This window comes from Pogonomyrmex barbatus, unplaced genomic scaffold (genome assembly GCF_055798465.1).
Source record: "Pogonomyrmex barbatus isolate J1 unplaced genomic scaffold, ASM5579846v1 scaffold3, whole genome shotgun sequence".
Lineage (NCBI taxonomy): Eukaryota > Metazoa > Arthropoda > Insecta > Hymenoptera > Formicidae > Pogonomyrmex > Pogonomyrmex barbatus.
Window position 1 is genome coordinate 6,216,993 of NW_028297127.1, and position 24,749 is coordinate 6,241,741.

Consider the following 24,749-nt stretch of genomic DNA (forward strand, 5'->3'; position numbering starts at 1 on the left):
AACAATTCACGTTATCGACGGATCGATGTATCGAGTATTTCAATGTTAACCGTATGAGGGCGGTTCGTGTCACAATTCCAAGATCCATGGAACAATTTTATCTCGTTCATCTGTAAACTGTCGTAAATCTCGTTGTCGACAATCCATCGAAGAAAACATAATCTGAAACAACGATTCGTATAAATGAATTTGAGAACGATATACTCGAGGATTTTTTATCCGATCCAAGCGTTTTATGATCCTGTCGATCATAGCTCCCTCCCTCTCCCCCCTTCTCCCTACAGATGTCCCCTCTTTTACAGATAACTTTTTTTTATTACTACGTTCGTCTTCTTTGTGTGGGAACGCAGCGTCGCGCTTATTTTCCCGCTCCTTCCCTTCCTCGTCTCTCTCCGTCGTTTTCTCTTTGATTGATAAGAGATGAAAAAGAGAGATCGTCATGATTAATCGATGGTATCCCGTCGGAAACCATCGAATGGTCAACCTATTCTGTCCCTCTGACCTCGCGGATGCGGAACAGGGCTGCGTTCCAATTCTCCACCCGAGTGGAGAACTCGCTGTATTGGAGTGAAAGAGATACAAGAATGAAATAAAGAGAGAAAAAGAGTATCCGGATGAGAAATCCGAACGCAGCCCAGCTGACTCGGGCGCGCGACGAAGTACCGTTCGTCCGATTGCACGCGAATCCAGCCAGATCGAGGCGAGCCAGCCGTGGCAGAATTTGCAAGTCATTCGAGTCATCTACGGTCACGATTGCTGTTTCACGATCGGTCCCCACGGCCGCGGGGCAACGGGGACGCGCGGCGGCGTAATCCCTCCCCCATTGTACCTGGCTGAGACGAGAGACGAATTTTGACGTAACCGTGTTGTTATCGTTGCCGAGAAATTTTCCGAGAAATCGACGATTCCCGGGGAGTTCCCCGGCTTCCCAATAGGTTTGTTTTTCGTTTTTGGATTGCAAACTTTCCACGTCGTTTTTGTCAAGGTTCAAATACATGTATATCTATTTCATTTTAAGAAATCCATGCGAAACTTTTTAAAATTGAAAAATAGATCGAATCTGCGGCTGAAAGAGAGATCTTCTGCGTTTCTACCGAAACGTGGATATGAATTAAAAAACTGGAGACCAAAGGGGAAACACTTTCCCCTCAAAATTTCAAGTAAAAATTCCGTCGTTTTATTTCGTTCTTACAATTTTCTTTCTGTCACGATGTGGCCAAGATGTTGAACGCGACGTTATCATCATCGACATGAGGAATCGGAGATTTCGAAAGAGATTTCGGGGCGGGGATACGATTTCCACGACATGCGTTCGTTCCGTATCTCCGATTTCACAGAATCATCGTTAAACGGAGCGAGAGGGGGAGAGCGCAGGTAAAGAATTGGGGAACTGCTAAAAATCATCGCGGGGAGTCGAAAGCCGTCGGGGGACCAATCCCCAAGAATCGCTTGATTGCGCGCCCGCGCCGGTTTCTTCTGAGCGAGTCGAGTCGAGCCGAGCCGCGCGATTCATTGTTGTATTTATTATACCGAGTCACCGTCAGGGCCGCGCTGGATTATTAAGTCCCAGCCAGTCAGGCAGCGTTAGCCGAGCGCTATCAGCTGCGCGGACAAAGGTACCCTGGCATATCTACGGTACAAATCGTGACAAAGCGATCTCGCGCGTTCGCGACGGCGACGGCGATGGCGATGGCGACGGCAACGATGGTGGCGGCGGCGGTGATGACAGCGTTTAGATCTTACTGTATGTGATCGTCGGTGCTGAAACACGTGCGTATGCAAATCGCTCGTACGTCGAGCGCATCTGGTTGCAGCTTGATCAACCAACGGACCGTCCACCCGCCCCTCCGCCCGCTCGGCCGACAGGAACGCGCGCGCGATCGTCCGGTCCGTTCGCGCTCGGTGACGCCGCATCTATCGGAGCAGGGCCGAAGCCGGAGGTGGAGGATGCCTGCGTCATCGCGTATCATCGGCGAGATCGATCGCGGAACATGATCGCGCCGCCTCCTCGTTCTCCCGTCTCGCTCTCGCGCCCAGTGATTCCACGACGCAAGTAGATTGCCCTGGCGATCTGGCAGGCCGGGTAAGTGCCCAACCATGTGTGCGGTGCGAGCGCGCGTCCGCGAGCGTGGACGCGCGAGCGGGAGAGGCGGTGTCGCCTTCGCGAGCGGTGACAACGACGACGACGACGATGACGATGACAATGACAATGACAATGACAATGACAATGTCGACAATGACGGTGACAACGACGGCGAATCTCGCTGGAAGCATCTCGCGGTCACGTGCGACGCTCCCGCGATACCACGCGTTAGCTTGCGTCGCGCGATTACGCTGCTTTATTACGTGCGTGCGGCGACGCGCGTCATACCGGCAGCTTCCGTAACTCCCGTGACCCGGGAATTCCCGCGATCTCCTCATGTCGAGAGTGAGTGATAGAATCCAGTTCGCGACGTTAATTCCGAAAAGGAGGAGATACGATCGTTTCGGCGCTCGATTCCGCGTGCGCGCGCGCAATGACGCGAAGTATGTAAATATCTAAAAGCGCAATTTTCCGTGTCGCTTTGCAGCTCTACTTTAATGGATGGAGAGAAAGATTGCCGGCAGAAAAAAGAGGCCCGGGGCGGCCTCCAGTCCCGGAGCGATGCCCCGGCCTTGGGAAGACCCGAGCCTGCTCCGCTCGTGTCAGGGGAAGAAACGGATTGGGAGGGCATGCTCAACACCGAACGGAATCGGGGGGATCTCGGGGACATGACGTTCTGCATGGCCAACTATCTGAAGGAGACCATGAAAATGATGTTCATGATGCGCAGTCATCATATGCTGACTGACGTGATATTAGAAGTTGGTTCCGAATTGTTTCACGCGCATAAAGTTATCTTAGCAGCAGCTAGTCCCTATTTTAAGGTGAGTTGTCAAAGTCTGTGTTTCGTTCGCCTGTCTTGTGATCCCATGCCGAGTCCAAAGTGTGATATCAATATTATATATATGTGTGTGTGTGATATAATATTAAAAATTCCAGGCGATGTTCACTGGAGGTTTGAAGGAATGCGAGATGACGAGGGTAAAACTCCAAGGTGTCTGTCCGACCACGATGGCTCGTCTGATGTATTTCATGTATACCGGCCAAATAAGAGTTACTGAGATTACAGTGTGTTCGCTGCTGTCAGCAGCTACTATGTTCCAAGTATATAAATGAATATTCTTAGAAGAAAACGTTTCGGAAAAGGAAGAGTCATATCGATAATAAACGGCGAATAATATTTTTATTTATGTGTCTCGATTGCAGGTCAGCAATGTGATAGACGCGTGCAGTGTTTTTCTGGAAAGGCAACTCGATCCCACGAACGCGATTGGAATCGCCAACTTCGCCGAGCAACACGGCTGCCACGATCTGTACCATAAGGCGAATCAATTCATTGTTCAACACTTTAATCAGATATGTCAGGAAGAGGAATTTCTACAACTATCCGCTTTACAATTGGTGACACTTATAAGGAAGGACGAGCTGAATGTGCAGGAAGAAAGAGAGGTCTACAACGCCGTGCTCAAGTGGGTCAGGTACAACGAAGAGGCGAGGCGGCCCAAGATGGAGCACATATTGCACGCGGTACGCTGCCAATATCTCACGCCGAACTTCTTGCGGGAGCAGATGAAGAATTGCGATGTGCTGAAGAAAGTACCGGCGTGCCGCGAATACTTGGCGCAGATTTTTAAGGATTTGACACTGCATAAGAAACCGATTGTGAAAGAGCGTACACCTAACACGCGGCGGGTGATATACATCGCAGGCGGTTTCTTCAAGCATTCACTCGACGTTCTGGAAGGTTACAACGCTGACGACAAGACGTGGACGCAACACGCTAAGCTTATCGTTCCCAGATCTGGTCTGGGCGGTGCATTTCTCAAGGGGATGTTCTATGCGGTCGGTGGCAGACACAATTCGCCGGGAAGCAGGTTAGCACTTGGACGCCAACTGTGTTTGATGTTTCAAAATTATAATAATACAAAAAAATTGCCTGAAAAAGTTGGGAAAATCTTCAAATTCTCAAAAGAAAGTTTTTCTACCTGAAGGTATATGAAGAAATTCTTGGGGAATTTTTATTAGTATTCGGAGACCTTTGTTTTCAAATTGTGTCTTCAACTCTATTTTTATTTTGCGAGTACTGAAATGCTATTTTTGATATCAGAAAATGTAAATGTAAATGTTCCGTTGGAATTTTTAAAATTTTTAAACAAGTCTTGGTTTTATAGATTTTTAGATTCGTTTTGTAAAAAAAGTTCCCTGTGATATTCATATAGTCAAATCTACGTTTTTTGTTAACAGATTCTATTTTCGTATTGTATTTTTTAAACAGAATTTTAGTAAGATTTTTTGATGTAATATGAAATATTTTAAGAAAATCTTTTTCAATTTTTTTTGTAATTTTTTCAATATTCCGGTGAAATTCTTAATTTTCTCCATTATCATATGAATAAGAAATAAAAACTAGAAAATGAAATATGAAATTCACTCATTTCATTTACTTCACTTTTACTTTATACTTAAAGATACTTTAATTTTGCTTGAAAATTTTAATAAAAAGTGATTAAAAATTAAGGAATTTTTTTCAAAATTTGTGTAGATATTCTGTAATAAATTAAATGTAATTATTAGGCAGTAAAGATGATGATTGACAGATTACTCTAACACAAATTATTTTATGCAGACATTATAGCTGAAATAATCATATAATTTTTCTTAGGTACGATAGCGATTGGGTCGACAGATATAATCCAATGACAGATCAGTGGCGACCATGCAGCCCGATGTCGGTACCAAGAAACAGGGTGGGAGTCGCCGTTATGGACGGCCTATTATATGCCGTGGGTGGTAGTGCAGGTGCTGAATATCATAATAGTGTCGAATGCTATGATCCGGATCAAGATACATGGACTAGTGTGAAATCTATGCATATCAAGAGATTAGGTGTAGGAGTAGCGGTAGTGAACAGGTATTGCTTATCATAGCACTAATACTGGATGATAAGAATGTTAATTGCATAGTCGTGTATATCAAAATATATGATTAAAATAGATTTAAATTTCAAAATAATTCACATTTAAATTACATATCTGCCTTTAGAATGCTAATTTCATTACAAACTATAGTATTTTGGATAACACACGCGATATTAGCATTTTTCTTAAATATAAACAGATCATATTTTTTAAATCTTATTTAAAAATATTCTGTATATTCATTGAAGAAACTGTGTGTAATATAAATCCAAGTCTGTTTATGGTATGATGTGAAACAATCATTCCTGACAGATTGTTGTATGCGATCGGCGGCTTCGACGGCAAGGACCGGCTTAGCTCGGTGGAGTGTTATCATCCCGAGAATGACGAATGGACAATGGTGTCGCCAATGAAGTGTAGTCGTTCGGGGGCTGGTGTGGCCAGTCTGGGCCAGTATATATACGTTATAGGCGGATACGACGGCAAATCGCAATTGAATTCGGTAGAGAGATACGACACGGAACGTGACGTTTGGGAGAATGTTAGCAGTGTAACCATTGCTCGTAGTGCTCTCAGCGTTACTATCCTCGACGGCAAGCTATATGCAATGGGTAAATATCTTTGTATAAAGAAAATAAAGTATGACTTGTATGATGATTTTTTTAAGCATACTGATGTATAGGTTTTCTTTCTTTTCAAGGAGGATACGATGGCACGACGTTTTTGAACATAGTAGAAATTTATGATCCAGCTCAGGACCAGTGGATCCAAGGCGTGCCTATGACATCAGGGAGATCCGGCCACGCTAGCGCCGTGTCGTATTATCAGTGCCCTATACATTGCGATCATCTGGATTATAATATCTCGCTGGAAAAACCATCATCGTGATACACGGAGCTCATACGTTTCTTGGGCAACGCTACTGAAAGCAACTATAGTCGAATTCATTTATTCGCGGGACAAACAAAAGTGCAAAAAGCAAAATGAAACTGCAAAATGAAAGAAGATGTTCTAATAAAAGTTCTGTCAAATAGAACTTGCGATAAAGTGAGAAAAATGACAGATATGCCAGAATTATCCTTCGATCGAACATTCAATTAAATTGAATTGGGAAGTGTATTATGTAATAATTGGATGATGTCATCAGGTCGGATCATTTTTAGCCGGCTAAGAAATCGCGATCAGCAGAAAGCGCTTTCTCACGACAAGACGAGATAACAGTTGTTATTTCGCGGTTTAGGACCAATTTCGTATCCGTTAGGATACGACTGTGCTACATTTTATAGCTTTATCGCTTTTTAATTATAGATAGAATCTATAATTAATATAATGTAGAGAAATAATATATGATGTACATATTCTTATATATCGTAAGAAAATTATTTTCAAAGAAAACGCACGCTGTTTTTTTCTGTCGACGTCTCAATGATCACTATATTTAGTTGCTATCTTTTGCAAGTAACATGTTATGCCCATTATAACTTTTATTTCTATTCGATTTGTTGAAAGGAGTGACACAGTAGTTTTGGTGAAAATTGCTACGCGCGAATATCAGGCATCGATGTAAATTTATGTGTTAATCGTCGACGTGAACTTATCTAAATACCGACGCAATACTTTTATGTTACGCAAACGATGTTTGCGTGTTTAAAATGGACGTTTAGAGGCAAAGATAAAGCAAATAAATTCCTGCAGCATTAAAAAAAAATCGATTTCCTGTAAAACACAATCTCCGTGTCGTGTCGCTGTCCGCTCCAATAAATTTATAATAAAATGGCACATACGGATTGCAAGAAGTACGTTACATGTCCCATGTGCAAAGGCGCAGGTATGAACGTTCAGCCGATTATGAAATATTTTTTGCGTGCGTCAGTATTTATTTCGTGATAAAAAAGATATCTTGGAAAAAAAAGGTAAGTCTGTTACATGTGCGGCGATGGAAACAGCCTGCTTATCTATTCAGCATGAGAATGCAAATTCCGTGCAAGTTGCAAAAACGCAATTTGTCAAAGCGACATACTCCGGGGATTCGGGGGACCTGCATTTTTCCACGTTATCTGACAGGTACATATAATATTTAATAATTTCTTAATGTATTTTACTATGTAATTAAAATTTCAATATAAGACACAGTATTACTTAAATCAAGTTAAACTAGTAAATTATACAATATACATTTAAATAATAATACGCTAAATATGTTATTTATGTGTGTATAAATATGTGTACTATCTTTGCACAGTAAACATCCGAAAGATGTTAGTCCTGCGATGAACTACGGCGATTATGCATTCATGCCGGAAGATGATTGTGCAGAAACACCGAAGGAATTTACAAGTCCGCAAGAAACACTGAAACATGCAATGCAGAGTTTAAAACAGGATCAATGGCAGAGCAATATATCGGCACTGACAAAGTTAATACATGTTTCGAGGATTCAACCGGAATTACTTGATCCCAATATGCCTCGGATATACCGAACCCTGTGCAGGTTCTTTGAGCATCTCTACTGTATTTCTTCGTTGTATATTTTCTCAAGTCGCAATGTAATTCTCATTGTATTATAGTTTACTGCGAAACACAAGACCGAATGTCGTAAGAACTGCCTGCCAGATAGCGATGGAATTCTACAAAATGATCCAGTGTACACAAAGGCCCGAGGTCGACGAACTTGCGTCTATCCTGCTTTTGAAGAGCACACATACGAACAAGGGAATCCGAAATGACGCTCAATGCGCCTTGGACTCCATGGTGGCGCATTTACCTCCTGCAACCTGTATACGAATATTGACTAGTGAACATGGTGCTAGGTGATTGGAGACTTTATTTTTAAATTGATCTTTGATTGAAAATTAAATTGATCTTGGATATTTACATTGTTTTATAATACTTTAAAGTTGCGATTGGAATTTTAATTTCATCTTTTATTTCATATTTGTTTGATATAATATTAGATAATTAAATAGTTTTATTATATCTGTTGGAATTTCTTCTTTTGATAAATTTAATATTTGGGATAATCATATTATTTTATAATATCTATTGGAATTATTTACTTACTTTTATCATCGTAAATCATAGACTCGCGTGTAATTCTTAACATTATCTTTTCTAGCCACAAGAATCCATTGATAAGAGCAACCGTGAGTCGGTTGCTTTATAATATTATTAACATTATTGGAGTAGAATATTTATTATCAAATCCAAATCTCAGAGATACCCGACGTAAGATATTCATGATGTGTGCCAAGTTTCTTCTCGATGGTAATAATGAAACAAGGTATTCTTCTGTTTTGCATCTATTAAAAATGTATCATTGAACTAATACAAACGTTTTATATATAACTACATAACTTCTTTCAATTCTTTAAATTATTATTTTTTTTATATATATATCATACACACACATATATATATATATATATATATATATATATATATATATATATCATACTTTGACTACAAAGATGCTAAAGATGTTTATCTTGAAGCAAACACATAGTTAATTAAAAATTAAAAATTGCAAATCTCAATATCAAAATATCTTTAAAATTAACTCATTTACATTTTCGTAAAATTTGTAAAACATTCATACTTAGAAACATTCATATTTATAAAACAAATATGTGTAATCACACGAATATGTTAATTACAGGAACGACGCAAAAAAGACATTGAAAGCAATGATGAATCATCAGGATTTCGATACTCTATTTTATCAGGATGTAGACTGGAAGATTATTAATAATGTAGAAAAGCAATTAGTATCTTTAAAGTATAGCCAAATTCATAGCATGTAATATTACTTGTCATCGTTGTAATTGAACATAACTAAAATGTGATGATCATGATAATTATTCATTCCGTCTCATTTCATAATAATAAACTACGTTATCAATTATAATATTAACTTAGCAATTATTCTTGATATGCGACTAATATAATTATTAATTTACCATTAGTATTAAATGATAGATTGTAAAGTAATGATGTCTATAGAAAACGATGTATAAAATTGAATCATTAAACTGAAAGTGAAGAATGAAGTTACGTAATACGAGTTCAGCGTACGAGCAAGTAAACGAGTCTGACAGCAAGAGAAGAAGCATATAAATGAGTATGCAAAAAATAAATTGACAATGAGAATACAATGTACAAAAGTTTGTGAGAAACTTATTCTGCAAAAATAAGATATTTATAGTGTAAGAATTTAAATTAATAATTTTATGTTTAGATTTAGTTCGTTTTCAATATATCAAACGTTGTATGTATTAAAGTCAGCACTTTTAAAATTATTGGTACACATACGTGTACCGATAAAAAATTTTCTACATATAATTAAATATAAGATGTAATTATATATGAAGTGAGGACACAGTTATAAGTAATTTTATATATATATAATATATAAACATATAGTATATATATATATATATATATATATATATATGTGTAATTATATATGTAATTTTATAATATATTCTATATTTTACATATAGAATATATTAAATATAATTCTGTATATAATTATGGAAAATTTTTTACCTCCTTACCGAGTTCTAATTTAAATTTTTGGAGCATTCTGCATTTATATATAAAGTCTGTTCTTTTTAGCTGAATTCTATTCACTATTCATTTTATTCTTTTTTTTATGTTGGAAGAGAAAGAAAGATAAACAGTACAAGAAGTTCATTTAAAAAGAACAGACCTATAGTTTCGAAGTTTGTAAATGCTCCTTGCGCAGATTCGTGGAGAATGGTGGATAGTGGTGGAGAGTGGTTTGCCAGATCAGATTTTGTTTACGATACTTGGCACGAAGGTTATATCGTAAATATGGCGCTCGCCATTACCTGAATCTCAAGACGCGACATCGACGACGCGACATTGGGATCCGTTGTGTTCCACAACGTCGCGGATTATCGGCTTCCCGGTGAGATCCAAGATGCCGGGTTACTGTCGACGTCGCGCATCATCCACGTCGCAATACAGTTCAGTCTGAGGTAAAAACGACGACGTTGATACGACGTGATGAAATCCGTGTACAAGTTGTTCCTGCTGTGCCTTATCCTCGCCGTGCTAATAATACTGCTCAACGTGACCACCAACATCTCCAACAAGTTATACGACCAGCCGTCCGCGAGCAGGGAACGTTTGGCGCTCCCGAAGAAATCCTCGGGAAGCGCATCCGTGATAAGCGAGGTGACGATATGCGTAGTGGTGTGCGGGGACAGGCTGCACGAGGCCCTGACTATGCTGAAATCGGCGCTGGTCTTCGCTGGCAGACCGTTGCAGTTTATAATCCTGACGGAGCAGAACTTAATACCAGCCTTCAGTGAGAAGTTGTCCGAGTGGCGGCTCATATCCAACAAGACCTTCGATTTCCTGGTGCGGCCTATCACCTTCCCGGATGGTAGCGATGTAGCCATGTGGAAGAAATTGTTTAAGCCTTGCGCGGCACAACGACTGTTTCTACCAGTAAGCTGTCAATTTTCATTTGTAGGAAATGAAAGAGAAAAAGAGTTACATTAAACCAATCAGGACTCGTTCGCTGGAATGATACTTTAAGTCGCTTGATCAAGTTAGCTCTTTAAAATATCTAATTGATTTTATGATCTTTTAACCCTTTATCTATTTTATTTTTTATATGTCTAGTTAGCAATATTTTTTCTCTGTGAGCGTCAGTCAGATTTACCAGATTTATATTTCAGACTGTGCTGAATGATACAGATGCAGTGCTCTATGTAGACACAGACACTCTGTTTCTGGCACCACCTGAGAAGATCTGGGATGAGTTCAAAAAGATGAACTCTAGTCAATTGGCAGCTCTCAGTCCTGAACATGAAGATCCCAATACCGGTTGGTACAATCGATTTGCCAAGCATCCATATTATGGCAAGCTCGGTGTGAATTCAGGGGTGATGCTGATGAATCTGACGAGGATGAGAGAGTTCCGATGGACGGACTATGTGATTCCCATTCACAAGGAGTACAAGCTGAAGATAACCTGGGGCGATCAGGATATCATTAACATAATATTTCACTATCACCCAGAGAAGCTGTATGTGTATTCGTGCCGATACAATTACAGGCCGGACCACTGTATGTACATGTCTGTGTGTGCGGAGGCAGAAAGAGATGGCGCTCTAGTATTACATGGCTCCCGTGGCACATTCCACTCACAGAAACAGCCACCCTTCAAGGCCGTATACCGAGCCATGCAAGAATATCAGCTGAACATGGATCCATACGACGAACTGCTCGTGCCGATGAGGAATTACCTGGCGATGGAAGACAAATCGAATTGCGGCCATGTTTCGAAGGTGTTCATTATCCAGCCGGAGTTGCATCTAGCTCATAACTTATAAAATTTATACTTGATCATACCGAAGTTACGTATTTGCGCGAGCTTTCTGTCTTTATATTCGAAACTTTTTAGATGCTCTTTTTGTTATTGATATGAATGTTTTATACAGGTATATAAGCAATAACGAATAGGATGTAAGCATTTCTACGTATTCGCGAAGCCACTTCTGGCTTATAAACGTAATGTCATCTGTATTCTTCCCGTCTCTCAAAAAATTCTCGAGAGATTTTAGATCCTAAAAAAATACTTAACTATTACATACTTATGTATACATAGTTATGTGTGTCTTAACACATTATGGACTGGTATATTTTTAAGAGAGTAATATGATGAAATACAAGCCGATATATACAAGTCATATATATCTCTCTTATATATATATATATATATATATATATATATATATATATATATATATATAAAATCCAGTCTTTATGAGACTACGTACTGTTATTACGTAATATATTAAAAAAACGGTGTATGAATTACGCCGATCAGCATTATTCAATTATCTATGTTCCATCGTAAAAATAAATTTACGCAGTCCACAATGCGTTAAGTCCAAGAGGCTTGACTTGAGTTTCGGGAGCGTAATTCTCGCAAAAAGATATATAACGTTAATGTTAATTCCAAGCGATTCCATATATTATAGACTGAACTTTTTCGATAGTGCATTTGAGTTTTTTTTGTTAACAAGTGCGCTATGTTGTTACTGTTTGTATGAGGATGCGAATATGTTGTTATGCATTTTTATACCTTTGAATAATACTCGAGCGGTGCTGCGCGATCGGCGCTTATCTTTAAAATACTCGGTCGTTTGATATTTTTGTTTTGAAAACACTCATTTCTCTATAACGTTATCTATAACATCATTTCTCTATAACTTTAAAAGATTAAAAATTAGCTCTTTACATATTTATAAAATCTAAAATCAATTTTCGAGGATTTTTTTGCGTAAAGATTTGAAAATTTAAGCTTCAAAATATAAAGATACAATTTCATGCAGCGAAGCAAAGCTCTTATCGATTTTCGATGAATACAGCGAACTAACGAAGGCACGCTGAAAGTTTGACATTGTCCAACTAACAGCGAAATAACGCTAGAAAAGTGTTGCCGGTGAAGTGAAAGACTGAAAGAGAAATTATAAAAGATACAGATACATTATTATACAATTTTAAATGTATCATAGCAAATATAGCGATTATGCGTTGCCTCCTAATCTCTACTGCAACTGTGGTTGCCACTATACCATCTATATTGCTCCATGTATTTGATGTACTGACTATTATAATTAATTTTTAAGACAAAATGAGAAATTTAGTTTTTTTTTTAAATTGCAATAACTTTTCAGCTACGACACATTGACACTACAAATGCTTTAAAGTCTTTACGCTGCTTTGCATTGAGGTGGAGTAGAGATAAAAGCTAGCTTTGCTTCGTCGCATGAAATTGCACCTTAAGAGACCTTTAGATTCATATTGAGAATTAAAAAAAAAGATTAAGTCTTAAACATATTTAATTGTACGATATAATTCTAGAGTTGAAAGCACTTTAAAAAAGAAAAAAATGTAACTTTGAAGTTATATGCAGATATCTGTATTTTTTACTATCTTTATTTTTTCACTAAAGCACGAGAGAAAAATATATAAAAAAGAAATTTGGTTATAGAGGATGCTAACGAGAAATCATTTTTGTTGATATATTCGAAATTTTTAGAATGCTATTTTAACGATAATCAAAAGGATGACATTATCTGTGAAAATTGGAAAATTCAGACCTATTCTTAATTATGTTATCCTCGCTCCCATTATTATTTACACGGGCTCTCTCATGTGCAATTTCTGTTGGAGATAAGCTCTGATCGGCGATGCGAGATTATTTTGAAAGTGATTTACATTCGATTTCGAAAATCTCGCTAAAACTGAAGGATGATCCATCAATTTCCGTCTATACGAAACATATAACTGGATTTACACTATTTTCAAAAAAAATGTCTCGCATTTTAACGAGACAATAATCGATCGCAAGTATATGAGTATATGAATTATAGTACTATGTAATGAATTTTTAAACTCCGGCAAGAGTGTTCACTTTTTTTACACAAGTTCTGACGATTTTTTGTACCGTTCTGTACGATGTGCATTTTGCATCGTCCGACGGTGCGACAATACGATGTCGTTTGTGATACTTTTCCTATATAAGAAGTATTGTGTAATAAAGCTTAAATAAAAGATCTGTCTAAATAGAGAAGCGTGAATAATCTACTTTACTAATTAACGTAATTAACATTAATTTACTTGAGGAAATGTACTTTATGTAACAATACGCTGCGATTTAGTTTTATACAAGAAAATTTTTATTATTTTTCGCCTTTTATCATATTCGAATTATGAGGAGCTCGCTAGAAAAAAACAGCAAAACGGACGTGTCTTGTATGCTGAATCGAAGCGAACGAATAACTTCGCTCTCATGATCGTTTGATGAAGATAACAAGGAAGAATTATTATTCTTTTTAATTTATTAATTAAACTTTTATATTTCTTTTCGAGAATTGCCTTTTTATTTCTTTCTTTTTACGCGAGAGAGGGGCTCGCGGCGGATTGCGGATTGTTCGCACCTCGTTGTTAATGACGCAGCGATGGATACCAGACGGGCACACACACTCTCGAGAGGGGTCGGTCGGTACGAGAAGGGGCCCCGCACGATCAGTCCTCTCGCCGCTGCTTTCCGCTCACGGTGGCACGCGAGCTCGTGAAATCGGCCTCGCGCGATTTTCTCTCGCTGTACAATGATGGTTTCTCGCGTACGAAAGTACTAAAACGAATTTTTAACAGGACCCGAGACAGAGTGGGCCCGTTCAAATTCGGTGAGGGGGGGAGGGGTCTCGGTGATATTTTTTTCTTTCCTTTCTTCTTTTGGACGTACGTCCGTAACGCCAGCACTACAAATATGTGAATAGAGGAAATTTAAGGTAAATACACAGGTGTAACGTCTGCGCGAGATTGTTGTAATGTCACTCGTTCTATATAAATAATTTTACTTTGAGAATTGATTAAATCTAAATTGATTAAACGACTATCCTCGAATAGACCGATCGTTAAGGAGCAACGTGATTCGAGAATTTTTCTTTGCAAAAAAATGGAACTAAAGACTTATTTTAGTTATGTTTTGATTATATTAATTATTTTTTTCTATTCTGCATTTTTTGAATATTGCTTTTTCGAAAAAATGAGAATAGAAGCCTACGTTATGTTTTAATGCTTTGGTTTTAATTATTATTATTATTATTATTATTTTATTATTATAATAATTATTATTAATTTTGTTTTCTTTTGTGCTTTTTAAATGGAATATTATTTCTTTTTTTTTTCGAAGCAATCTGATTCGACTAAAAGTGACTCATTCAGTGAGCGAGCGAGTGAGTTTATAGCTGATCGAATTGTCAGACCGTGATCGAGTATCATTTTTTAAATTCTAATAGTAAAGTTTAATGTGTCGGAATGTGATATAAAAATGACTCCGCTGCATTTATCTAAGAATGTATGATGGGAATTTTGCAGAGAAGCAACTTGAAAAGAATCGCTGATTATTTTACTGCGTTTTCACGGTAATATTTCACGGGTAATATTCCCTCAGTAACGAATGCGAAAAGAAGCATTCGTTTTTAACAGGAATTGTAAATATATCTAAGATACTTTGTACATGATGATTATAATTTACAATGAAAAATTAAATTAATATTGTTTGTTTTTTATTTTGAATTATAAAAAAGAATTATAAAATTTTCTTTTTCTAATTCTTATCGCGAAAATCGATGTGTAATGGACAAGAAATTAATTATCCAAGGCCTAATCTCGTCGTCTAAAAAATAGGATTAAAAAATCATTGAAATTATATGAAGCAATATATCTCGATATGTCTTAATTTTGATTTTTTAAACAATCTTACCTCTTGATTTTTAATTATAAAAAAAACTTGAATATTTTCCTTGAATTTTCGTTGCGAAAATCGATGTGATGAAAAAAGAATTAAAGGATCCAAGAGCTAGTTTCATCATCTGCAAATTAAGATATAAAAAAATTATGAAACAACAGGTCCGATGTGTCCTGACTTTGGTTTTTTAAATCCACCTTATTTCTTAATTTTTAATTATAAAAATGAATCCGAAATTCTTTTCTCTATTTCTCATCGCGAAGAAGAGGCTAAACAACTCAAGATTTCCCCATTTGAATTCCTAATTTTCCGAGACAGGCTCCCATCAGACTTTTGTTCCTCGTCACACGCGTTTTTTCGCGAGATATCAATCATCGATCAATCTAACCGGCCCGAGATCGCGATTCGAGTCTCTTTCTCGTTTGCGCCTCTGACGCGATAAGGATCGAGCGGGCGAGCGAAGCGATAACGGGTAAACGATAACGGGCGGAATGGAAAGAAAGGGGGTATTTAGATCCCGGTGGCTGCCAGTTGCGACGACGAACGCGGCGTTCGCGGCCGATTTCTGCTGTTCCGCTCTTTCCGCGTAATCGCTCCTCTACGTGTTCGCTGAATGAAAAGTGCCCTCGCGCCTCCCGTTGTGTCGCGAAAAACGCGTCCGCACGGACGTGGATACGGATACGACCGGATGCGCGCTGATCGCGGCGAGGAAGAGGTGAGAGGGCCGGTCTCTTCGCGTTGCGCGTTCCGCACGGGCGTTGCGTGTTATTTGTACTCGCCGGCGCGTATTCGCTCGTAACGTTACGGTATTTGACACGGTATTTGCACACAGAACAGAAAAAAATTAGCCTTAAATCGAGGACAGATATTCTCATATCGCGAGCGAGAATACGATCAGAAAATTTTGAAAAAAAAAGATTCAGTCTTGATTTGGAACGAATTTGCTGCGTTGCTGCATAGAGTATAGATATTCTCTATGTATGAATAAGAATATTATAATCTTCTCTATAGAAGATTTTTAATTTTGAGTTGAGCAAAAGTAATACTTGCGTCGGTATAAATTCAATCGAGACTAAAATTTTCCAAGAAGATTACAAATGAGAACGCTTGTTTTGAACTTAAGACTAATTTTCTTCTGTGTACACTCGTTGTACAAAAATTGTCCCAAAATTTGAAATCAGACCCATGTCGGATATGTGCATTGCCAAGATTTTAAGAAAGCTTCAAGCTAGTAATAAAAATGACCTAATAAGAAAAATAATCGCGCGAAATGTTCGTTATCAGTTGACAAATAAAACGCTTAAATCGAACCTAAATATATTCATTAATACTAAATATACTGTTTCTTCACATGAGTATGAGAATGTATATGTCATCCTGTATAATTTAATATTTTTTAATTGTCCCGGGAACTGCTGACGGACTTCCTGTCGCGTGTCGCTCGAGGAGAGTTATTGAAAAAAATAGAAAAAGAAATAAAAAAATAAAACAGATAAGAAAGATAAAAGGGGCACCGCCACTTTCACTGCATTACGCTTCCTTGCGCGCGCGCGCGAGAAACCAATTACCTTATCTCGTTTGTCCGCCGTGACACTCGTGCGATCGTACAACGGCCGCAAATGGCCGGAATACAACGCGTTGCATAATTTTATTCGCCGCTCGATTCGCGATGCCGGCTTTCCAGAAAGGTTTCAAATCAATTTCCATTAATTGAAGGCGCGATAAGCGGCATTCGTCGAGTAAACCTCAATTGAACGTTGGGATTGTGAACAATCAAGCTCGAGGAGAGAGTTGTTTCCATGTTAACACGCACCATGGAATAAATGTCAGACATTAAGAGATACGGTAAAATACTGAATTGCAACACTCGTGTCTGTATGAAGTAAGGATAAATGAGTGTAAGTCGGTTTTGCACGTACTTTTAATTAATCACTAGAACGAAATAAAATTTAAGGGAGAAAAGAAATTTTACGTTAAAACGTATATATTTATCATTTCTATTTAGTTGCGTCGTAAGCGTTTTTCGAATCTTTTTTATTGCGTTTCTTGTGTGTATTCCGGCAATTAATAGCGGACGGGTTTAATGAGACGAATTATGAGGCACCGCACGATCTCCTTTTCCGTTCCACGATTGACCGTAATCGGAGACAATTGGAATGACGATGTTGCGCGCGGTTGACAATTTGCATTGTTGTAGGAGAATAACGTTTACGAAATTCGCAATAGCTTAGTCAGAGATTGCGACGCGACGCCAACGACCTGTAAACCGAATCCACCTGTGGACGTTCGTGTTTTTTTTTTTCTTTGTTACGAACACATTGTGCAGAAGCGACTTATCGCGTTCCAGGTTTTAATACCGTTCCATTGGATTACGAGATAAAGTTTCTGACGAAATATCCCATTGCGACTTTGACAATTAGAATATTAACTCATACAGATGGATGACAAATACATTCTGATAAGCGAAGAAACTTTAGTATATAATATACTTAGATTATTTGTCAATTGTCTTTGTAACAACAAACATTTGACGTAATTATTTTTTATTACGTTGTTTCTTACTAACTTGAAGTATTTTTTTTTTTTTTAAATGCACGCGGAATGATCGTAGTACATCCGGTGACATCTGATTTCAAAACTTTTGGATTTTTTTCAAATGATTTCAAATTGCTTCGTTATAATTCTTGCATACGCGCCATTATTAGAAATACGCGCAATTTATTTTTTACAGTTATTGGACTAATCAAAATCGGACCGGTTTGAGTTCTTGACGTACTCGCGTTGCTATTTGCAGTTGAAAGGAGACATGTCAGGTCTGAGATAACGATTACGTCATATCATATTAAAATTTAAGGCAAACAACGATATTGCAGGCAGTTTTGCCATATTTTCTCGCTGTGCTTCTTTCCCTATTATGTAATCAGCAAAAACAATGTGTTTCTAATGAAATCGCGTATTTCTAATGACGCCGGACGTTGTCGCGTGGACTTTGCGATAAATCGGTGTGCGTGTACCCGCGATGAAATGTTACAGGTTGATAAATTAAACGACGCAGGTAGAATTGGAGAACGACGAGTCCTGTCGTTTCGACGTGACGAATGTCGGATCTGATCCGTTTTATCGTCTGGGACTTCGCGAACCCCGCGATTTAGATCTCAAGATCTCAGATCTCGATCCACGATTGCGCTTCTTATTGCGCGTTCTGAACTTGATGTAACTTAAAACACTGTCACATCATGCATGGATTAAAATCCTTAAACGTTCCATCGAATGTCGACATACATATTTGCATCGACTTCGTACTCTTAATAAACAACAAGTTAATGAACCTATCTTAAACAAAAAATGAAAAATTTGCGAAAAAAGCCACTTTTGACGAACAAAACTCGAAGTCTCTTGAAACAGACTTTGCTCCCAGAAAATTTGATCAGATACAAATCTGGAAAATAATTCTGTTGGACTAAATAATTACGTTCGGACGACGTTCAAATCGCTAGATTGATCGAAAATTTTTATTATACTTGAGTGTATAACGATCTGCCCGACGAAATTATTTTCAGATCTGTAGATCTGATCGGATTTGTAGAACTGATTTCAGCAGAATTCCATTCTTTCCACGTACGAAAGGACGGAGGTGTGTGCGAGACGGCCGACATTATTTCCCGTCGAAAGAGGATGATTCAGGCGAATACTAAGTACCGTATAAAAGGAGACCGCCGCAATTTGCGCTCTTGGCGGCGCGAATCGTTAACGAGGCGTCTGACGAGGAAGGCTCGCCTAAAGTGACGTTACGTAAAAACTGTTTACGTTCGAGGCTTCCTTTTTCGAGGGAAGGACCGACGGTTTCGTATACCTAGGCACGCGCTCGATTACGATTTCAGAGTTGGAGATAAGCGTGTTGGAGGGAAACGAACGCCGAGTAACAGATACTCTCGGCGACGTAACATGTGGCCTATGCGTGCTTTTATCTCTCCCTACGCGGCCGGCAAATCGCAAGATTGCAATTATCGTGGTTCCTCCCGTGGTTCTCATTTTTCTTATCCAACACACGGAGAATCGAATGCACATTCGTAGATTGTCGATCCGATCGCGCGCGATGAACCTTAATTTTTTAATTTTTTTAGCCACCCGGAATTCCTCCCATTGTGCTCTTCATTCGGTCGACGTAATGATTCGGTCGACGATATAAATAAAAATGATCGTTTAAAATGCAACTTTCTAGCTTCGATGATGTTGCCGGGGATTTTTTTTAGATTTCCCATACCGATCAAGATAATAATCATGTACATCGCATATTAGAATTGTTATTAATCATTGATTGTATATTAGAAAAATTGATTTATCACTAGACTAGAATAATTTTGAACAAATATTATTTAGAAATTTACTCGATCCAGTAATAATTCCAAACAAAATTCCACGTGGAGGCAGACCACGTAAACTGTCAATTCTTTAAAAGCGGGAATTCTTTAATTCCTATGATAAATCACTGTCAATGTCGATTCCACCTCGGAGTAGAGGCACAAAAGAGTCGAGAGGATCCGAGATGATATCCGTTATCAATCTGCTGGTACCTCTCGATAACCTCTATCCCGCGATGAGAATCCAGGAGTATCGTCACGCCGGATTGTGCATAACGGGGTCTTCCTTTGTAATTTGTTCGCGCAGAATCGAGAATGCCGCTGTTCAAGGCGCGGGCCACGCCAGTAACGGAGAAAGCTGCGAACGGCGTGCAGTATCACAGCCATCACCATCAGCAGCAGCAGCAGCAGCAGCATCATCATCATCATCATCATCAGGCCGGCAATGACAACGGTCATGACAGCGGCGCGAGCGATAACGGTACCGGTAGCCGTCCGGGCAATAACGCTCCTTCTCTTCAGCACGAGCAGACGAGACATCGGGATCCGCAGCCGTCATCATTGGTCTTCCACTGTCAGCTGGCCCACGGCAGTCCCACAGGATTGATATCGGACTTCAGTAATGTCCGGGAGCTGTATCAGAAGATCGCCGAGCGCTACGATCTGCCCGCGGAGGAGGTGAGTACGAACACCAACGATAAATACCGCAAAAAAAAATTTGTTAACATTATTATTATGGAAACATATGAACCGGTCATTTTTGACCATTTATATTCTTTTTATTTTAATATTTTTTTCTGGGATTGTAATATTGTTCTATCAAACATTTTCTGACTAATTTTTATTATTCTCTGAAGAATATTCTATAAAGAGAATATAAGAATATTCTCCTATAAAGAAAATAATTGAGATGAAAAATTACAAAATTCGAAAATTGTATCTTTAATACGAATTAAAGAAAGATATTGAATTTGAAAAGTAAAAATCAAAGATAAGAATTTTTTATCATTTTAATATCAGAAATTTGTGTTCCAATTTTCACGAGTTTATCCTTTTACTTTCCCTGAAGTAAACTAAACAGGCGTCTGACTCGTTTTCCTTCGAGTGTCGCGAAATGCTCAGTGACTCGCAAGAATATTTCTGTCGCGTTCGAAATGCGGGCAAAATTACACGTCTGTGTCCCTCTTTACATTTTGGAGAAATCGGCAACCGTGAGATGAGAAAATGCCGTCGAAATTGATGACAGTGGAGTGTGATACGGTGAACCTACGGAGCCGCTTGGAGAGCAGAAACAGTTTCCAGCGCGAGACGTCCCACGTAAAGAGAAACGACACCGGACGCAGGAAACGCCGGTCACGGACCGTGGCCTCTCTCGTCGACCTGGCGGATATATATATCTCGGTGAATGATGAGAGAGAAAGAGGAGAGAGAGAGAGAGCCACGTGTAATTCGTCGTGTAAACGCGGCCGCCGCGATGTAACCAGGTCGGACTCGTTATGGATCGCTTGAAGCACGGAGGGTCTAGCTTCTCTCAGCTAGACAAATCGTCGCTTCATCGCGACGATGGGTAAAGAAAAATAAAGGAAAATCAAACAAATCTGAACAGAATTCAAGTGGAAATAGATCTGCTGTACACGGAAGAAACATTTTTTCTAGCAAATTTGGCCAGACCTGTAAATAATTTTATTGGGCCAAAATTATTATGTACGATGTTCAAATCGTTGCCAGAAGATTAATATTTTTGCAGTATTATTATTATTATTATTATATTTAAGCGTTCTACATAATAATTCGATGGCCTAACAAAATTATTGAATCTATATTTGATCAAATTTTTAAATTTGCCAGTAAAAATTATTCTTTCCGCGTAGGATTTGAATTAGTAAATAATCAAAGTTGGTCACCTTAGAAGAATCTGTCTTGAATAATATTTAAAAACAATTAATTTAATGTAAAGAATCTTAAACAGAGAAATTCGTAAGATTTGGTTAAAAATTATTATTAGTTACTCAATATTGAAGATTAAATGAGAGTTTGACGTTTCAGATTCTTTTTTGCACGCTCAACACACACAAAGTGGACATGACGGAGCTGTTGGGTGGACAAATCGGCATGGGCGACTTCATATTCGCACATAAGAAAGGTCATTACGTATTACAGTTTCGTTTGTATAATTAAAAAATAAACAAGTCGCATAAAACGAAGAGAAAGAAGTTAATGCATTTTTTCGGTGCAGGTCGGCCGAAGGAAATCGAGCTGGTGAAAACGGACGACGCGTTGGGCTTGACGATCACCGATAACGGCGCCGGTTACGCTTTCATAAAACGTATCAAGGAGGGTTCCGTGATCGATAGGATAAAAGTGATCGAGGTGGGCGATCACATCGAGAGAATCAACTCGACCAGCCTCGTGGGCCGGCGGCACTTCGAGGTGGCGAGGATGCTGAAGGATATACCGAAGGGTTCGACGTTCACTCTGAGGTTGGTAGAGCCGCAGAAGAACGGTTTCGGCAGCATCGGGCCTCGTGGTGACCCTAAGAAGGGAAAGAAGATCGGTTACGGATCCGGCAAGGAGACCCTGAGATTCAAGGCTGACGGTAGCGCGCAGATCGTAGAGCAGGTGCGTAAAAGCGGTGAGATGGAAATTACGACGGAATTACGATCGAGTGGTAAACTCGTAAGGCGGACAAACAGTATTATCGGTAATGATGTTTTTTCTGATAATATCAATCTCCAAGAAGTGAGAGCCAAATGGGATTGTACGCTGGGATTGTGTTGGCTTTCTCTGTTATGAGACGTTTGAATTAATTAGATTCACGTTGATGCATTTTCTCTCCGTAAACAGCAAAGTAACAGAAGAAGCAATCATTAAGATAATGAAGGATGTATTAACTGTATAATAGTAGCGAAAAGTTATCGAAATTGAAAATATGTTAGATTTCTCTATTGAGAATCACAGAGACATCTAAATATTTTTTAATGACACACACACAATACACACAAAACACACACACACACACACACACACACACACACACATATATATATATATATATATATACGCGCATTTTTAAGAATGTAAAATAAATGTTTATTCAGATTGACGATGCTGCTGCGATTGGCGTCGAAAAGATCAACACTATCTTGGAGAGTTTTATGGGTATCTCTGATACGGAATTAGGTAAGTTATATAAGTTTAATCATCTGTGTATGATAAAAAAAAATGAGTGTTGAATAAGATGAATTATTTTCAAGACTTGCGCTCTCTCTGTTTCTGCCATAATTTTTATTCTTTATTTTACCAAAAATATTGATGATATTCGATTGCATCTGGTTTGTTGTACAGCCACGCAAATCTGGGAACTTGCCGAGGGCAAGTGCAACAGTATAGACTTCGCCGAGGCGATCGACAACTCCGACTTGGAAGACTTCGGCTTCACCGACGACTTTGTGATCGAATTATGGGGCGCCGTGACCGATGCCAGAGCAGGCCGGCATCGATGACGCGAGGATCGGGGATTGCGAACATCGAAGAAAAAAAACGTCGAATATTGGAATAATCAGACGAAGCTATTTTCGAGCAGATAATGATCGCTTTCTCCACAGAAAAAACAACGTTTGTTCTTTCTCGCGTTACGATCCAGTGGCCGTGTTATAATCCAGAGGCCTCACAGAGGCGCTTTTAACGCCAAATGTGATTTTTTTTCTTAATTTTCTTACTTTTCGAAAAAAGATTGTTTGATTTGTGAACGTTTCTCAAATTCTCAAATGCGGCAAAATCCTATTTGGTTTTAAGTGTAGGCTGAAATCTGTAATACTCCGTATCGTATTGTATATTGTGTCATAGAACAAGAGCGCAAATTTAAATGGGAAAAGAAAAGAATAATTTAATTTTAAAAAAAGATAGAAACCTTTTTATTTTGAAAATTAATATTGAAATGTTTTACGTTGTAGTAGCAAAATTTTCAAATTATAAAGTATCAAGTATCGTTAAAAAAATTATAATAAAGATATTAATGAAAATTTCTTTCTCTTTTTTTATGTAATTAGAATATTGATTTTGATTTCTTTTTATAATTGCAAAACGATTCGAACAGATATCGACTAGCAAATGCAGAAAACAATGTCTAATATTAGTATTGATTAGTATGAATTATTCGAATGATAACATAACATAAACATGTCGACTGGTCAATTTGACGTCATTGCATTGATATCAATATCGATGATATTTTAATACGAGCGAGTAATCATTTGTAATCAGAAAACTAGAGAACACGCATGTCTAAAACATGTGTCTTAAGAACATCTTAAAGCAATAAAGACGTCATCGGACGTAAAATATTCTGAAGATATCACTAAGTTATTCTCGATATATCTTCGTGATACAATTTTTAAATGTTCTAAGAGAAAAATATTTTGTTACGCTAATGATAAGAGAGAGATGATAAATTAATATATTTTAATATATATGTAAATTTATGATGGATAATAACTATGCGAGCAACTATTATATATATATACTTAGTTCCAGAGAAATAAAGTCTTTGTAACAAACGCCTGATTTCTTTTACTGATTCTATACATCAAATATAAAATAAAAATCGAGTATTCTCATATCGCTATTTTTAGAATATAGCAATATTGCCATTTCAGTTAGCATTCGCTATCTGGCAGAGATAACGATGAGGTATTGGAGAAATCAGTCTTCTGTTGGAACATTATCTTCGGATATAATACGTAATACTGACAAGCTGATATTATTTAAATTCTTCACGTTGCAAATCAACATACAAATTTCCATTTTTCCAACGTACAAATTTACCTGTTTTTTTATTCTATATTAGAGCGTACTTTTTAAAAAATTGTTTTCGCTTTCGTCAAACGTATGTCTATTTTATTTTAAATACAGCAAGTGTATATACTAGTTCAGTTATAAAAAATAGACCTTTTAGATTTATTAAAATATAGGATCATAGATATCATAGAGATATTAATATAAAAATATATTAATATAAACTTTTGTTTTTTTTTTTTTTTATTATCTTTGTGCTGTGAAGATTGACATTTTCTTAAGTGTATTCATGCAAT

General features: G+C 38.1%; 4 protein-coding genes across 9 annotated transcripts; all 4 read left to right on the forward strand.

Annotated features, from left to right (window-relative positions):
- The first annotated feature begins 595 nt into the window (after positions 1–595).
- Keap1 (kelch like ECH associated protein 1) lies at positions 596–6,396 on the forward strand. Of its 5 annotated transcripts, none has more exons than XM_089080142.1 (7): positions 596–935; positions 2,571–2,907; positions 3,023–3,187; positions 3,290–3,957; positions 4,746–4,994; positions 5,314–5,612; positions 5,702–6,396. In XM_089080142.1, exons 2-7 carry the CDS (start codon positions 2,581–2,583, stop codon positions 5,887–5,889), a joined length of 1,896 nt encoding a protein of 631 aa, XP_088936268.1. In that variant the 5' UTR covers positions 596–935; positions 2,571–2,580; the 3' UTR covers positions 5,890–6,396. The 5 variants fall into 5 exon arrangements, with proteins under 5 accessions (XP_088936268.1, XP_025074559.1, XP_011640357.1 ...); XM_025218774.2 differs by lacking the exon at positions 596–935 and adding an exon at positions 1,059–1,616; XM_011642055.3 differs by lacking the exon at positions 596–935 and adding an exon at positions 1,623–1,770.
- Positions 6,397–6,774: 378 nt separating this feature from the next.
- Positions 6,775–9,047, forward strand: LOC105429221 (TOG array regulator of axonemal microtubules protein 2-like). Its single transcript, XM_089080146.1, has 6 exons — positions 6,775–6,829; positions 6,915–7,065; positions 7,244–7,492; positions 7,569–7,811; positions 8,117–8,281; positions 8,657–9,047. Exons 1-6 carry the CDS (start codon positions 6,775–6,777, stop codon positions 8,799–8,801), a joined length of 1,008 nt encoding a protein of 335 aa, XP_088936272.1. The 3' UTR covers positions 8,802–9,047.
- Positions 9,048–9,744: 697 nt separating this feature from the next.
- Positions 9,745–13,615, forward strand: shams (glucoside xylosyltransferase 1 shams). The gene is made up of 2 exons (XM_011642050.3): positions 9,745–10,476; positions 10,710–13,615. The coding sequence occupies exons 1-2, from the start codon at positions 10,030–10,032 to the stop codon at positions 11,364–11,366; spliced, it is 1,104 nt and encodes a 367-aa protein (XP_011640352.1). The 5' UTR covers positions 9,745–10,029; the 3' UTR covers positions 11,367–13,615.
- Positions 13,616–13,769: 154 nt separating this feature from the next.
- On the forward strand, positions 13,770–24,215 carry kermit (PDZ domain-containing protein GIPC-like protein kermit). 2 transcript variants are annotated; one of them, XM_011642047.3, is made up of 6 exons: positions 13,770–14,336; positions 19,967–20,337; positions 21,706–21,802; positions 21,896–22,278; positions 22,758–22,839; positions 23,005–24,215. In XM_011642047.3, exons 2-6 carry the CDS (start codon positions 19,975–19,977, stop codon positions 23,160–23,162), a joined length of 1,083 nt encoding a protein of 360 aa, XP_011640349.2. In that variant the 5' UTR covers positions 13,770–14,336; positions 19,967–19,974; the 3' UTR covers positions 23,163–24,215. The 2 variants fall into 2 exon arrangements, with proteins under 2 accessions (XP_011640349.2, XP_011640350.2); XM_011642048.3 differs by lacking the exon at positions 13,770–14,336 and adding an exon at positions 15,853–16,013.
- The last annotated feature ends 534 nt before the right edge of the window (positions 24,216–24,749 follow it).

Coding starts and splice junctions, on each gene's coding strand:
- Keap1 (XM_089080142.1), top strand. CDS start 2,581: ATGGATGGAGAGAAAGATTGCCGGCAGAAAAAAGAGGCCCGGGGCGGC. Junction 2,908..3,022: donor CAGCTAGTCCCTATTTTAAG/GTGAGTTGTCAA, acceptor TAAAAATTCCAG/GCGATGTTCACTGGAGGTTT. Junction 4,995..5,313: donor GGAGTAGCGGTAGTGAACAG/GTATTGCTTATC, acceptor CATTCCTGACAG/ATTGTTGTATGCGATCGGCG.
- LOC105429221 (XM_089080146.1), top strand. CDS start 6,775: ATGGCACATACGGATTGCAAGAAGTACGTTACATGTCCCATGTGCAAA. Junction 7,812..8,116: donor ACTAGTGAACATGGTGCTAG/GTGATTGGAGAC, acceptor TATCTTTTCTAG/CCACAAGAATCCATTGATAA. Junction 8,282..8,656: donor GATGGTAATAATGAAACAAG/GTATTCTTCTGT, acceptor TGTTAATTACAG/GAACGACGCAAAAAAGACAT.
- shams (XM_011642050.3), top strand. CDS start 10,030: ATGAAATCCGTGTACAAGTTGTTCCTGCTGTGCCTTATCCTCGCCGTG. Junction 10,477..10,709: donor CACAACGACTGTTTCTACCA/GTAAGCTGTCAA, acceptor TTTATATTTCAG/ACTGTGCTGAATGATACAGA.
- kermit (XM_011642047.3), top strand. CDS start 19,975: ATGCCGCTGTTCAAGGCGCGGGCCACGCCAGTAACGGAGAAAGCTGCG. Junction 20,338..21,705: donor ACGATCTGCCCGCGGAGGAG/GTGAGTACGAAC, acceptor TTGACGTTTCAG/ATTCTTTTTTGCACGCTCAA. Junction 22,840..23,004: donor TATCTCTGATACGGAATTAG/GTAAGTTATATA, acceptor TTTGTTGTACAG/CCACGCAAATCTGGGAACTT.